The sequence below is a fragment of the Anguilla rostrata genome, chromosome 7, assembly GCF_018555375.3.
Source record: "Anguilla rostrata isolate EN2019 chromosome 7, ASM1855537v3, whole genome shotgun sequence".
NCBI classification, from domain to species: Eukaryota; Metazoa; Chordata; class Actinopteri; order Anguilliformes; family Anguillidae; genus Anguilla; species Anguilla rostrata.
The window spans coordinates 19,340,055-19,354,145 of NC_057939.1; the positions used below are offsets into that span (position 1 = coordinate 19,340,055).

General features: G+C 39.8%; 1 protein-coding gene and 1 long non-coding RNA gene across 2 annotated transcripts; one reads left to right on the forward strand and one right to left on the reverse strand.

The window, feature by feature from the left end:
- The first annotated feature begins 11 nt into the window (after positions 1-11).
- Positions 12-3,618, forward strand: LOC135259286 (uncharacterized). Its single transcript, XR_010331231.1, has 2 exons — positions 12-217; positions 1,543-3,618. It is a non-coding gene; the product is annotated as an uncharacterized LOC135259286 (long non-coding RNA).
- On the reverse strand, positions 2,738-12,154 carry lgi2a (leucine-rich repeat LGI family, member 2a). The gene is made up of 8 exons (XM_064343479.1): positions 11,593-12,154; positions 11,127-11,198; positions 9,449-9,520; positions 8,788-8,859; positions 8,598-8,669; positions 7,370-7,539; positions 6,391-6,555; positions 2,738-5,964 (listed from the first exon to the last, which is right to left on the reverse strand). The coding sequence occupies exons 1-8, from the start codon at positions 11,769-11,771 to the stop codon at positions 5,147-5,149; spliced, it is 1,620 nt and encodes a 539-aa protein (XP_064199549.1). The 5' UTR covers positions 11,772-12,154; the 3' UTR covers positions 2,738-5,146.
- Between the last annotated feature and the right edge of the window lie 1,937 nt (positions 12,155-14,091).

The window sequence follows — 14,091 nt, forward strand, 5'->3', positions numbered from 1 at the left end:
TGGGGTACAAGGAACCGGATTTTGACCAAATTCTGAGTTTGAGGTTAAAATCCGTCTCTTTTTGCCCCCGAGAAATACTATATTGAAAAACATATTGCGTCAAATCTGTAATACAATAATCCATATTATGGTGTTTGAGTTGCAAGATTATTTTACTCAGCAAGTGCCGTGGTACACATGAAAAAGCAATCGATGCACAACGTGTCAAGATGAAGAGGTAATATATGACTCGTAAAATAGCTTAAATCTTTATTTTGCTAGCGACTCTAGGGTGGAAATTTTGGAGAATCATACTTATAATCATACTAGTTGAGATCTGCATTCATTCTTTAAAATTCATTAAAATATCATTTATTCGCGGACGTTTCTTTATTTGCAGGTTACTACTCCATAGCCAGGATGTGAAAATGTTTTATTAAAAAAAAAAATTCAGCGCGAATTCAGTGCGTGAATTGTTGCACCCGTATTAGGTAGACCACGTGTTATCGCATTTGGCGTTGTAATGGTACCAATACCTCTTTTAGAACACAAGATGGTGTACCTGAGCTCGGTAACTTTGGCTTGTACAATTTATGGAAATTTTCCGCTTGCATCATAGTTACGTATCACTTGCGTTGCAATGTACGTATAAATACAGTATATTTCATACTGACTTCAACATTTTCTTTATGCCAACGATTGCGGATTAGCGAGAACTAATGGTGAAGCACGAGTATAGGCTTAATACTTGCCTAAAAAGGGAAATATTTTGTATTTGTTGAAATCAAGTATTTTAAACTGAAAGATACCATAACAAACCATACTGTAATGTATCTTCATTTTTGTTCGTAAGGAAAAATTGATTGAATTATTTTCCCCCAGAATGTTATACTTGTATACAAAACAAACAGCAGTAGGCTAGCATTCTGAATGAATTTATTCACAGTTGATAATTGTTTTAATCTTATTATTTTTAATCAAAATTCTTGTATTTCACGTATTGTGTATAAATATTGATTTACACTGGACGTAGCTAATTGGGCGTTTACATAACAACTTTATGTGAAATGTAATAATTATTATTCATGGCCATGGTGTCAATCAGCACCAAGTGCTAGCGTCTTTGTCATATGAGGGTAAAACCTAGTCGCATGAAGAAACTAAGTCCTGCCGTTATTACATTATCATTTTTTCTACATCAGTGGACAATGAAATTAGGTTCATCACAAAGTCCTTACTGGACAATGGGTTTTAAGGTCGATTTGATGGTGATTTCAGATTCCTATCCCGTTTGGGTTGCATTCGTCATGACGGCATTCTTCTGCTGCCCTCTACTGACAGCTTAGTCATTCAGCTTTTAGCCAAACTGATTTAGAAAAATGCACGTCGCTTACTTTAGTAAGCAAACACAAGAGCTGGAGACAGGCAACATTACAAGCAGGTAAGTGCCACTGTCAAGATATACCCTTCAAGACCTGCAAGATAAAGGGAAAGTTTTTATTTATTTATTATTAAATAGAAACATTGAGTCTGAGAAGATGCGTTTTTTGATGTTTATGAAAGACAGCCAGTGATTCTGCCTTTGTGATGACTGGGGAAGCTTGTTCCACTGTCAGTGGCTGAGGAGAGAGAAAACAGATGGGGTCACGAAGAGTGGCAGGCAGATCCTAAAAGACATGAGACAGCCAGCTGGTGAGAGGATGCTGAACGGAGAGATTCGGTGTGTGTATGGTCTGAAGATAGGAAGGACCAATACCATTCACAGCTGGATATGCCAGAGTGAGTGATTTGAATTGCATGTGGGGAACCACTGGACTGTTTTATTTCAAAATACAAAATTAAGAGCAAGAATTGTATTTTTCTGGTTTGTGACCCTCCTACTGCATCCTTTGGTGGTAGCATCATTCTGTGGGTGATTTCACACTACTGTGTAGGCTGGACCTTTCAGAAGGAGGATAGATCATGCCCCAAATTTCATATTACATTTTGTGTCTGGAACCAAGAACCTGACTCAGCCTTTTTTCCAACACCCTTCCCATCTATAAGGTTCCAAAGATCTATTTTTTCAAAATCTAGAAAAAAGTTGTTTTGAGCAGACCACTTACCTTACCCCACTCACCTAAGAACTTCTGTCCCCACAACCCAGACTCTTTACAATCTTTCTGTGGAAACTTTTAGAACAAATCATGTCTGAAGGGATGAATGCAAGCATAAAATTGCCCTTTTCTATATTTTATTGGCATTGGAGCATCGGTATCAAATTAAACTACAATTATTTTGCAACTCATATATTCTATCTGTGTGGTCCTCCCTCACTACTAATCAATGTTCTCTGGCCAAAGATGTTCAGCTAAAGCATCCATCAATGATCGTATTTTGTCAGATTGTCAATAATAATGTATTTAAATATTGTTTTTTTTAATACAAGATGTCAGGGAGATCTGAATTATTTCTGTTTTTTAATGAAAGCAGCGAAGGGTTGAATGCATTTACTTCAGTTGAAGATAGGCACAATATTGTAGTGTAAAGACTAAGAATGTAGATGTTCTCATGTACAGTATGGTATACTTTTTTTTACTGCCTCCCTGGATTCTGTGGTGTCTAACTCATTTGCGATAAACCAGACCAAACCAAACCAAACATAATTTATTCTGGAATAACTTGATTGAACCCTGTCCAAAAAAACATGCACAAATCTTATATGAAAATGAAGTTCTACTTGCTAATCAAAGAATGCCTGGAGATAAAGGGAGACATGTTTTAATCATTAGCATTTTTATTTTGAGTTTCCAGAATAGTCATAATAATATGGATAACATTCAATAAGCTTAAAACCAAATTTCTATCCTGATACAAAACAATTACATGTCATATAGCTTGCATATCTGATTAAGTGGTACCATAGGACATAATGCCAAAGGAATTCCATGAGTAATAGTAGTACTACTGTAGATGCAGTTAAGATTTTTCCAAGATTTAAAGTTAATCAGATAAGAATGCACTAAACATTCATTCTTGAACGGCATGCTCCCATGGGCAGCATTAGTATTTTTGAGTTATGTGCAAACCAATTCTGTGCCATTCTAAGTGGAATGACACTGAAAACAGATATATTCGTTTCTTAATAGTTAACATCTGTGTTAAAATATGGAATATGTTACGCCATTACATTATTGTATCACACAAAGGAAATAAAATTTATATGACTGTGACAGAACATATTCCACACACATATTCACCCAGGCAAATTCAACTTCTGTTGTTTGTTCTGGAATGACATTTTTCAAGAAAAATTTGCTCTGATGCTATGACAACCCATACCAGTACTGAGAAACGTGTTCTCAGTTATTGTAATACAATAACTGAGAACAGGGCAGCTGATACAGCACAATGGGACACTTGGCAGAACTGGACCACAACCTTAGGAGTACAATGTCCTACACAATTTAAAAATGTAATCTCACAATGCGTCCCCCACCCCATTTAAACACATACAAAACAACGCCAACAGAGACAAGATATTGGAAGGTACAGAGCATACCTCTACTTTCTGTTCTTCATTAATTGAAATGCCCAAAAGGGGCTGGTCCTTTTAAACCCTTTCCTTTTTAGGCCAACCGGGAGGCCACATATGAAATGTTATTTACTTCAATCATTTTAGCTGGCAGTAAACACAACAATTTGCAGTTTATGGTGAGGTCTGCCAAACTGGCAAGCGAAAACAATCCTGCCTGTATTAAAGTGATGCACGGAGAGGGGATGGCAAAAGAGAGAACTCTACGTGTCTAGCAGTCTGTAATCTGGACAGCTACCACAAAGGGTGCAGTTTATCATCCTCAGACACGCGGCCCGGGTGAACGCTGGCTGAAAAAACAGGCTTTGTTAGGACGCTGAGCGGGACAAAGAATCGCTCCATCTCTTTCTGTCCGTTGATCAAAAACTACACATTTACAAAGCGCTTGTCTTGTAAAACTTTCCTTCATCCCTGGTTTAAACTCCCTGCACAAACCATGCTCCACTTTCCCAACTGTCCCAACATTTATTTTACTCAGATAGAAAGATAAACTGATTGGGATTTGTGTCGTGCTCATTGTCTCTATAGACTGTAAAGACTTGAATGAAAAATAGTTCACAACGCAATATTGAACACTATATTTGAGACTGTTTATAAAGGTAAATGAAGCTTTGGTATCAAAACAAACTAGACAGAGATACAGACCCTGGTTCAATCTGTACATAAAACAAATTGTCCATGATGAGTAATGAAACTGAGCAAGCAGAAGTCCCCATATTATGAGTTCAGTAACAAAAGAACTCCACTAAAATCTAGAAAGTACAGCACAACTTGAATTTGCGACTAAAAGTTAAGTAGAAAATGCATTAGAAATGCATTAGAGGATAGAGAAAATCTAGGAAACATCCCACCATGTAATAAGATATGAAGCAAGTTAGCTAGAATCAGTCTGTTCATTTAATGAACTGGCTGATAGACAGCCCAAAAATGCCAAGAACACTCTTGGGACCTACTGGCAACACTGCAAAGGTTATCAAACACTGAATACAAGACAGACAGAAAAGACCACAATATGTCTTGACCATTTGAGGTAAAGGGTTATTTGAATCCATTTGTGTGGTCTTGTCTGGGAATTTGTGCTTTCAAAGGTTCTGCATTCAAAATGGAGCTCTTACAGTACACCTCTAGAGAGAATATTACTGGTGACAGTCATGAGCAAGGACAATGACAGTGGATGCTAAAGGACTTAAACTCACAGCCTTTGAACAGGTAAGGCAATTCTTCTCTCCATTGAATATTTGGCAACTGAAGTCACATGGACAAAAATTTAATTAAAAAAAAATCTTAGCTAAGTTGAAATTGGCTTTACCGATACTTTTAATGTATCGGTAACGCATCTTTTTATCTCTATGATAACGGTGAAGTAACTGCTGTTTGTAAATACCTGTGCATATAAACATTTAAAAGAGTGCTGCAAGAGATATTTTTATTTGAAAACTTTTATACAAATGCAGGAAATGCAAAGTATGAATTCAAACCTGATAACACATGAATCCTCTCTGTCCCTTTGACTCTCTCTCCCTCCCTCCTTCCCTTAAATCTCTGACAGAGGAAGAGGTTGGACTTGGGCAAGCCCTGGGCACTGACTGACATTCACAAGCTGAGATCAATGATGATGTGCTCAAAGATCTGAGTGTTGCCTTTGAAACTGGAGGAGAAGAGGAAATTCTGGCGATCTGTGGACACCACGGTGAAAGACCGCGGTGCCTGGATGTAGACCTCCTTGAACCTCTCGAAGAGTTTCTTCTCCTCGTTCCACAGGTACATATGGGAGAAGGTGTAGTCGCTGCCCAGGGCAAGGTAGTGTCTGTCTTTGAAGGAGAAGGGCTGCATGATCATTGAGCCACGCGAGGGCAGGGCCTGTACCTCCATTATCTGCTTGCTGGTCCACTTCAGGACCTTGGAGTCGCCGATGTAGCGGGTCATGGCCAGGTAGAGCTCCTCTTTGATGTGGAAGGCTTTGACAGCCACCACGTCCTCCATGTTAGGGATGTCGCCATGCTGTAAAAACTTCTGAGAGCTCTTATCCCACTGGTAGATGACCGGGACCTGTGAGCGGCTGGCTAGGATGAGGTGGGCCTTCCCGTCCAAGTCGATGAACTCCGCATCCGTGTCCCGGAACCACTCATGGAGGGACTGGTAGGAGTAGAATCCCTTGTCATTCCATTTGTACAGGGTGGACAGGCCCGCCTTGGAGCTGTCGGCGATCACAAAGAACCACTCGTTGCCAATCTGGAAGGCTTCGATGTCATTAGGCTTGGAGATCTTGGTCACCTCAATATCTTGAAACTTGGTGAACTTGCTCTGGTCTTCGTCAAACTTGTAGATGTGTGAGCCTCCAAATAGCTGGGCCACAATGACAAAAACCTGGTTGTCAATGATGACAGACTTGCATCCAATGATTGACTGTCCTGAGTTTCAACAAACACAAGGGGTACTTTCTAAACAACATGGTCAAAAGATGTTTTGTAGAACCACATACAGATATATCACCTACTAATACCTATCATTAAATTATATATAGAAAACAGGAAATCAGCTGATGACCCATAACATTGAAAAACAGTAAATATTAATTTCCCACCTTCAAGTGTTTGAAATAAGGATCAAACATGCTAATCAAACAGGCACAATGAAGCTCTTTACTGAGCAAAATGAATGAGAGGGACTGCAAGTGAGATGCTTTTTTTGGCAAGACCTTGACAGTCAGGTTACTGTGCAATGTTGAAACACTCATTTCACATCATCTGCAGTCCACTGTCCCCATAGGGAACATGCCCCAGAGAAGACAGAATTAACTGGGGCAGGACATTAAACCTGCTTTATAAAGTGCCTACCAGTGATGTTGTCATAACTCCTGAAGGTCATTTCAATGTGGTCCCACTCCATGACCATGCAGCTCTCTGTGGTGGGGGCCGCAATGGCCACGTAGACGTCATTCTTATAGGAGAAGGTGTCCACTGATAGAGATTCTGTGGCCACTGACTGATGGAGGACAAAGTCTGAACAGAGAGGATGGAGGATTATCAAAGATATTACACAGCACTAGTTCCTCAACAGTTGCCAGGATATAATAGGTGAACTTCTTTCAAAAGCTGATGAAAATAGTTGGTGGATAACAGTAATGAAATGGATGTCCAGAATCAAAATGGTTGAATGTCTATTGAAACGGGTATAAAAATGAAGGTTGCCAAACAACTGTGAAAAGGTGGTGACCTGTGAGTTTGTTTCTCATTCACATCATAGCTGTAACATAGATAAAATAACTGTATCCATTTAGTATGACAGTAATCATAGATTATCTTTAGGGAGGCTGAATCTCTGATGTGAGTGGCACTGGTATGCTTTGACTTGCCAAAGTGCACAACCTGGGCAAGTTTTTTCTGAGCTCAGTGTCTCTGCCTTTCAGAACTCGGGGTCAGATTTAGTAAGGAAACAGTCGCAGCGCAAAAACATTTGCTGGGTTGCAGCTCTTTTGTGGTCACAGATACCAACACATTAACAACCTGTTTACAAAGATTCTATTTATCTTGTCAAAAAAATTCCCTCATTCGCTATTATGTCCATAAAAAGGGTCAGAAACAATATGGCTTGCTTACACATCCAGATTACAAGGCACTAAGAAATGGTTATGGAGCAACCTGGCACAAGTAGTGAGGGAACCACAACTTAAATTTACAGATCAGGAAATATAGGTGATGCTTATTGTCTGCGGCTCTCTGAGATCAGTGTCTTTGCCTTGCTGAGCTCAGTGTCTGTAACTTTAGGCTGGCACGGGGGCGTGCCATCCCCGCAGAAAGGTGCTGACGGAGTCACCTGTGGATATGCACTCGTTGCGCAGGCTGGCGAGGTCGTTGAGGCGTTTGCCCTTCATGTCCTCGGGGCCGGCGCAGACCACATCCGACACTGTGGCGTTGGTGCTTTTCAGCCACGTCATCAGCCACTTGGCCCGGCAGTCGCACTCAAACATGTTCCCCCGCAGGTCACTGTGGCGGAAATGTATATCATCAAACGCAACTCAATCCTAGCAGGGTGAGTGTCCTTAAATTGTCCCCAGTGCAACAAATATTGCAGTACAGTGCAAACAGTACTGTAAATATCTCAGGGATCAGTGTGTGCATATGCAGTTACAGTGCATAGGAGCCATACACTCCTGACGTATCAAAAGTGGTCACCTGAAAACCTCTTGCACTTCTACTGATTCTGGCCTAATCCCAATCTTAACACCAAACTCCAACTAAAAGCTCCCACTTTTTACATTACGTAACAGTCTGCCTTCATGTCCTCAATTCAAACATAACTTTCTTTATATTTTATTTTATATTTTAATAATCACAAATGTGATTTGGGGTAAATGGCTTTGCTAAAAATGTTATTCTTCCCAATATATTGTAAATGTATTTCAATAGAATATTATTGTTTTTGTAATGACAACCAAACAAGGAATTAAATCTGAATCTAACATTCAAATAATCTTTTTAAATATTATGTTGCCTTCATATTAACTGATGACACAATATATCATTTTCTTTCAGTAATCTAGAAGTTGTCACATAAAAAATAAAGAAAATCACCCCACATTCCAAATCAACAAAAATCTACATTGTCAAGAATAAAAGAATGTATAATTCAACCCATTTAAGCCTGTGAGCAACTAAAGTTGCCAAAGTCTCTACCACTCTTTTTCCATTTTTTGGATGACTATAGATGCTTATGTAAGAAATCCCTGGGAAAAAATCTGGGCATTAACAGGTTAAATGTGTGCATGTGCAGATTCAAAAGCAGACAATTCTGGAGCCCAAAGAGCAAATATTAACTGGAATGCAAATGTTTAAATACAACACAGTACATGTATATTACTTCAGAGGGAGCAAATACCAGTTTCTTTAAGAAAGGTTATGCTGAAAGGTTATCAGCTGCATTTAAGTGCAAATGCACTTGAACCCCCATATATGCCCCCATTAAATATACTGATACTGGAAAAGATGTTAAAAAATAACAACTTATTGTGTACACAACTGTATTGAGTGAATTGTCAACTCACAGCTCAATCAAAGAGTCCAAATCGATGAAGAGATCCCTTGGCAAAGCCTTAATGTGGTTGTTTGCCAAAGACCTGCGAGGGCAGCCAGTTTACAAAGAGAACAACAAGTCAACAGTGCAGTTTCCCTCCACATCCATTGAGTGACAGAATAATGAGAAATCCAGTAATGATGACAATAATTGTGACTCACAGGTGGGTCAGGTCCCGGAGACCTCTGAAAGCATATCTGGATGTTGTCTCTATCTTGTTACTCTCTATGAATCTGTTGAATCAAAATGGTGTAAGATTGTCAAAACGGGGAGCAGCTTAAGCGACAGCAGCAAATATAAGAGCAGTGAAAAAGAACCAGACGCTGTAACCATTTTAGCCAACGTCATGTTTGTTATAAAGATGTACTGTACGTATGTACTGCAGCCATTTTGCTAGGTCTCTCTTGAAAATGAGATTCATCCCACTGGGACTTTAAGGTTAAATAAAATATGTTACAAAAATGCCTCGCTTTTGCTGTGATATACAGAAAATGACACTCCTGTTAACCTACACGGTAGTATTTGCAGCAGAATCTAGCGCTCCTGAGGCTGACATATAGAAATTTCCACTTCAGAGCTTTAATCTCATGCAGAATTATTCTCCTTCTGTCCTTGACCTTCCATGACAACAACCCTAATGCTGAACACTCCTGGTGAGCCCGAGCACCCGTATGTAACAGTGCCAGTGGTTGGGCTCTGAGCATGTGGGTGTGGTGCACAGTCATGCTATTGTCCTTGGGGTTTGCCACCTCACTCCTCCACATCACTATTCTGCTCCATCACCGCACAGCGTCAGTAATCACGCTGAAACCAGACACTTACAGATATTCAAGGTGCGGGAGGCCAGAGAAGGCATCGTCCTTTATGGTTGTCAATGAATTTGAATTAAGAAGCCTATGGATAAGAGAAATGAGACTGGTTATACGGGAATGAAGATTTCCACATTAAATAAGTATATACAGAAAAATGTATTATAGATATCACACAGTATCACACAGTAAAAATGTCTGTTGCTTATTCATTTCTAACAGAGTCCAAAATTGAAATTTGCTCAGAGTACTCAGAGATTACAGAGAGAATTTACCATGTGTAAGAGTAAAATATACTCTTATCAGAGTGTTTTACTGTGCAGAAGACTTGTATCATAAATTCTAAAGATGGATTCAGCCTCTGAATAGAAGCCACAGGAATGAACTTACTATGTTACAATAAAAACAACACACTACATTACACCAGAAATGAATCACCATTCCATGGTTGAATAATACAGATTTACAGATTCTATTTTGTGCTTGCTTGTGGATGTTTGAACTAATGTTCAATGTTCATGATGGTTCAAACCTCAGAAATAAGATCCAAGAAGAAAAGGAAGCGTATTTACATATCATCAGTGCATACTGTCTGATATTTAATATTAATATTTAAAATGCACAATACAATTATGTTTAATCTACTGCATCTTCATTTTTCATTCATGGTTAGTAATAAAACATTTTCTTGGACAAGTTTTTCTACATTTTCACACAAAAAATATATTATAAATATGTTTCATGAGCAATGTCAGGTTTGCCGTAACTCATAAGAGATCAAAATGGCTATTAAGGAAATATTTTGAAGCTCTGTATACATGTTTTGTTCCAGCAGTTTGTTTATCAGCAGGAACTTCAGTTTAATTCCTTGCCTTTTTATCGTTGTGGCGACAGAGTCAAGGCACAGTGGTATAATGTCCTAATGTCCTGCAGGACAGTTACACTCTGTTCCGAGGACCAAGGGCTCAATGTGCATGTGGGGCTCATGGCGTCAGTGCCCAGCGAGCAGCTGGTAACAGTCACTTGGCAGCTTTGAGCGGGCAGAATCCAACTGTTCTGAGTTTTCGGCCAGTGCCCTGCAGGCATTCATGTCGGTTGTAGCTATGCTCTCTCACCCTTAAAGCTGGGCATTCATCAGTATGAATGATCCCTATAACCAGGCTAATCGATAGGTTCTTGCGAGGAGACCATATTGTGACATTGAATGGTAAATAAACTGATCTGATATAGCATGTATCTTAGATGTTCTTGGATACAGTGCTGTTTACAGTCAGTACTGTTGTGGGACCCTCTGGGACATTGACTCGCACATGACAGAACCACTGAGATAACTCTCATTATATCACCCATAGGCCTGCAAAATGTGGAGGATGTTTGATGATAAGGTGATAAGTGATTGTAGCCTCCTTGTTTGTTGTGCAATGTGCTGTGCTTTGTTTTGTATACATTCTGTGCATTACTCTACCCAGATCACCAACCTAGAACTCTACCTAGGACACCTAGATCAGCGCTGCTGCCATTGCAATCTCTGAACCTGACATATCATCTTCAGCTGAACTTTGCTGGAGTTTTAAAGCCAGGCACTTGGAATACCAACAAAACACATTCCATTCCACATTCACAGCAAATTATTTCATTTCATACCACACACAAAAAACAAACTATGAATGATAGTTTTAATGTTGACTTACAGCAATTGTAAAGAAGGCATGTGTGAGAACATAGCCTCCTTTATTTCTGAAAATGTCCCATTTACAATGCTCCTGGAAAAAAAAACAGATATGAAGCAAGATTCTGACAGTACACGCTATTAAGAACTAATAACATAACCTATGTACTGTCCCACATATGACAAACAGCCTATAACGGCACGAATAAAGCTATCGTTTAAATCCCGTATATGGAGTAAATAGGAACACAGGTATATGTCTTTGTTATAAATAATTCATACGAATTATTAAAAACACACATGAAAATATAAACACTGAAACAACTTACTGAAACATTAGGTAAGCTTTGCGCAAAGCGCTAAATACCTGCACAATCTCAGACTCATACCTGCTCTTATATTAATCATTCTAAACGAATGAACCACGCGCATTTGAAAACACCCTGTCATTACATCTTCTCTTATCTCAGAAACCTCTGAATACTTACAGTGAATTGATGTCGTTAGGTGTAATCCGTGGGACAGACGAAGTACCGACACAAATAATCGACTCCTTGGAGCAAGTACACGCAGAAGGACATCTGAAAACCCTTCTGAGATTAACCGGTGTAGCCAAACATAAAACAATTAAACATAGTATCGTACAATGCATAGCGATAGACAACATCTCGGCTGCCCGGCTCACATGGGTATAATAAGAACGCCGGACAAGGCTGCTACTCTTAAACCCTGCACCACGGAATGCTGCACCGAATCCCTGACATCAGCATTTCGACTGCAGCCCCCTTCGCCGAATTCATTATTTATTACGCACGTTATCCCGTTGATTCTTGGTTAGACTGCCCCATTTAATTTAACGTTCAAAAATGTGTCCAGTACTTACAGCCGCACGAGGCTGTGACAATGAATGGCATTCCCAGAATAACACGAGGAAGTAATTCTAATTTTGTGTCAATTAATTTAAAAAACAAAAACGAAAGAAGCTCATAAAAATGTCAGTGATTAAAATTGTTACTTTGTATTTTGAGTTAATTTGGAAAGGTGTTTTTGAAATCATCATTATTAGTCGCCTTAGAACTTTTGTAATTTCATAGTGACAAATAATTGTGATTGTTCCCCTTATTAAAGAATCGCAGGACGGCTCAACATTTATCATTCATGCTGACAATTAGGACAGAGGTTAAAAAAAAGAAGAAAGATATATAATACACATACACACATACACATATATGTGAGGAAGGCCACATTTAATGAACTGTCTGATTGAGCCAGCCTAATAGGATGTGAAGAGCCAATGGCGTGCAGGCATTGGAACGTCCCCCGTGACGCAGGCAGGGTTCTGAGTGATTATGAAGCTGTACCAGGTCGCTGCACAGATGGGCTGTGCTTTGTCATCCAGGGAAAACCTGCAGGTATCTTACCTATGATGGAGTGCTGCGAGGTACGAGAGGGACATCTCAGGCTATTTTAGGGAATCTGTGTCACGACTGGGAGGCATTTGAGTAAAGTATTATAGCAGACACCTTGTGGGAGTTGGCAAATGGTTTTTCAAGACAAGGATAAGATTAGTAGTAGACATCAGGCATTTGGGATGAAAGAGGTACATTCAATTTTTCGGTGTCAGGCTGATTGCCCTATAATTGGGTTTGTGATCCTGATGCTGAAGTGCTCTCATTTTCATTGTTATTTGGCAATTTGTCAGCACTTATAGGCACAGGCATATTATAGTCAGATATGCAAAGTATGTCAAGTCCACCAGTGCCCTTACATGAAAAATGCCCTTGATCTAGTATTGCAACCTTGCAATTTGAAAATACATTAGCAAAGTTGCACATTTTTTCATTGACTTGTACATATTTCAATTAACATAGCCAAAAAATGTTATTAGAAGTTAGTCAAATTAGAGTTGAATGCTAATTGCCAATTAGAGTACTAAATAACCCTAGTACAACAATTGTTCATTGAAATTTGTCTCAGTGGCCATGCTCACAATACTGAGTTTATAAAACATAGTGCCACAGCAGCTGCATACAGTCTTTTAAAGATTTAAACACTGCGGAAGAGACGATCGATACACACACTTCAAAAATCTGCGGCCGTGAAAACAATTTCTACAAATACGACGGTGTTCTAGCCCAGCACATCGCATGTGTGGAGTCATCAAGATTGGAGCAGCAGGAGTGGAAATAGGAGCCCTAGAAGAAAATGTTGCTCGCTCAGCGTGGAGAGAGATGGGGAGCAACAGTCAACGCACACGCTAGTGCAGAGGCAGCGGGAGCAGGGAGGCCCTGCAGAATGTCAGGGTTGTGGAGAGCACTGGTCAGAGACTGCAGGAGCGAGGAGTCCATGCCAGTGCATCATTCATTAAGCTGTCAATCCAACCTCCATAAACTCAACTAGCATCACAGGGCAGGTCGTATCTTGTTGTCTGGATGGTTATCCCCAAGGAGGGCGGGGGAACAGAATACAAAAGAAAGAAAAAAACTGAACTTAGAAAACGAGACAGTAAGGTGCCTTCTGGGTGTTCTTTGGTGTCTTGCTGAAAAGCTTCTACCTTGCCAAAAGCTATATATACAGCTCAGTATTGAATACAACCTGTTTATTTTCTCCCGTCTGCCTCTCTCTGTGAACTGTCTTGCAGTTTGTCACCGGAATAATGAAGGAAGGAACAATGGATGGAATGACGCATCTTTAAATGGAGAAAACCACATTACCTCAAACAAGATATGTACAGAGAATGTACAGAATCCATATATAGATTAACCATCTGCCAACACTGATACATTATGCTGTTGGGCACACTAATCAATTACCATTCTTAGAGACAGGCCCGCAGAACCTTCTTCCTCGGCAAGCCTCGCTTAAACAGAGGAGAGCTACAGTGAGCTCCATAATGTTTGGGACAAAGACATACACTATTTGACCGAAAGTATCTGGACACCCCCATTGGTCTGGGGCTGTTTCTCATAGTTTGGGCTTAGCCCCTT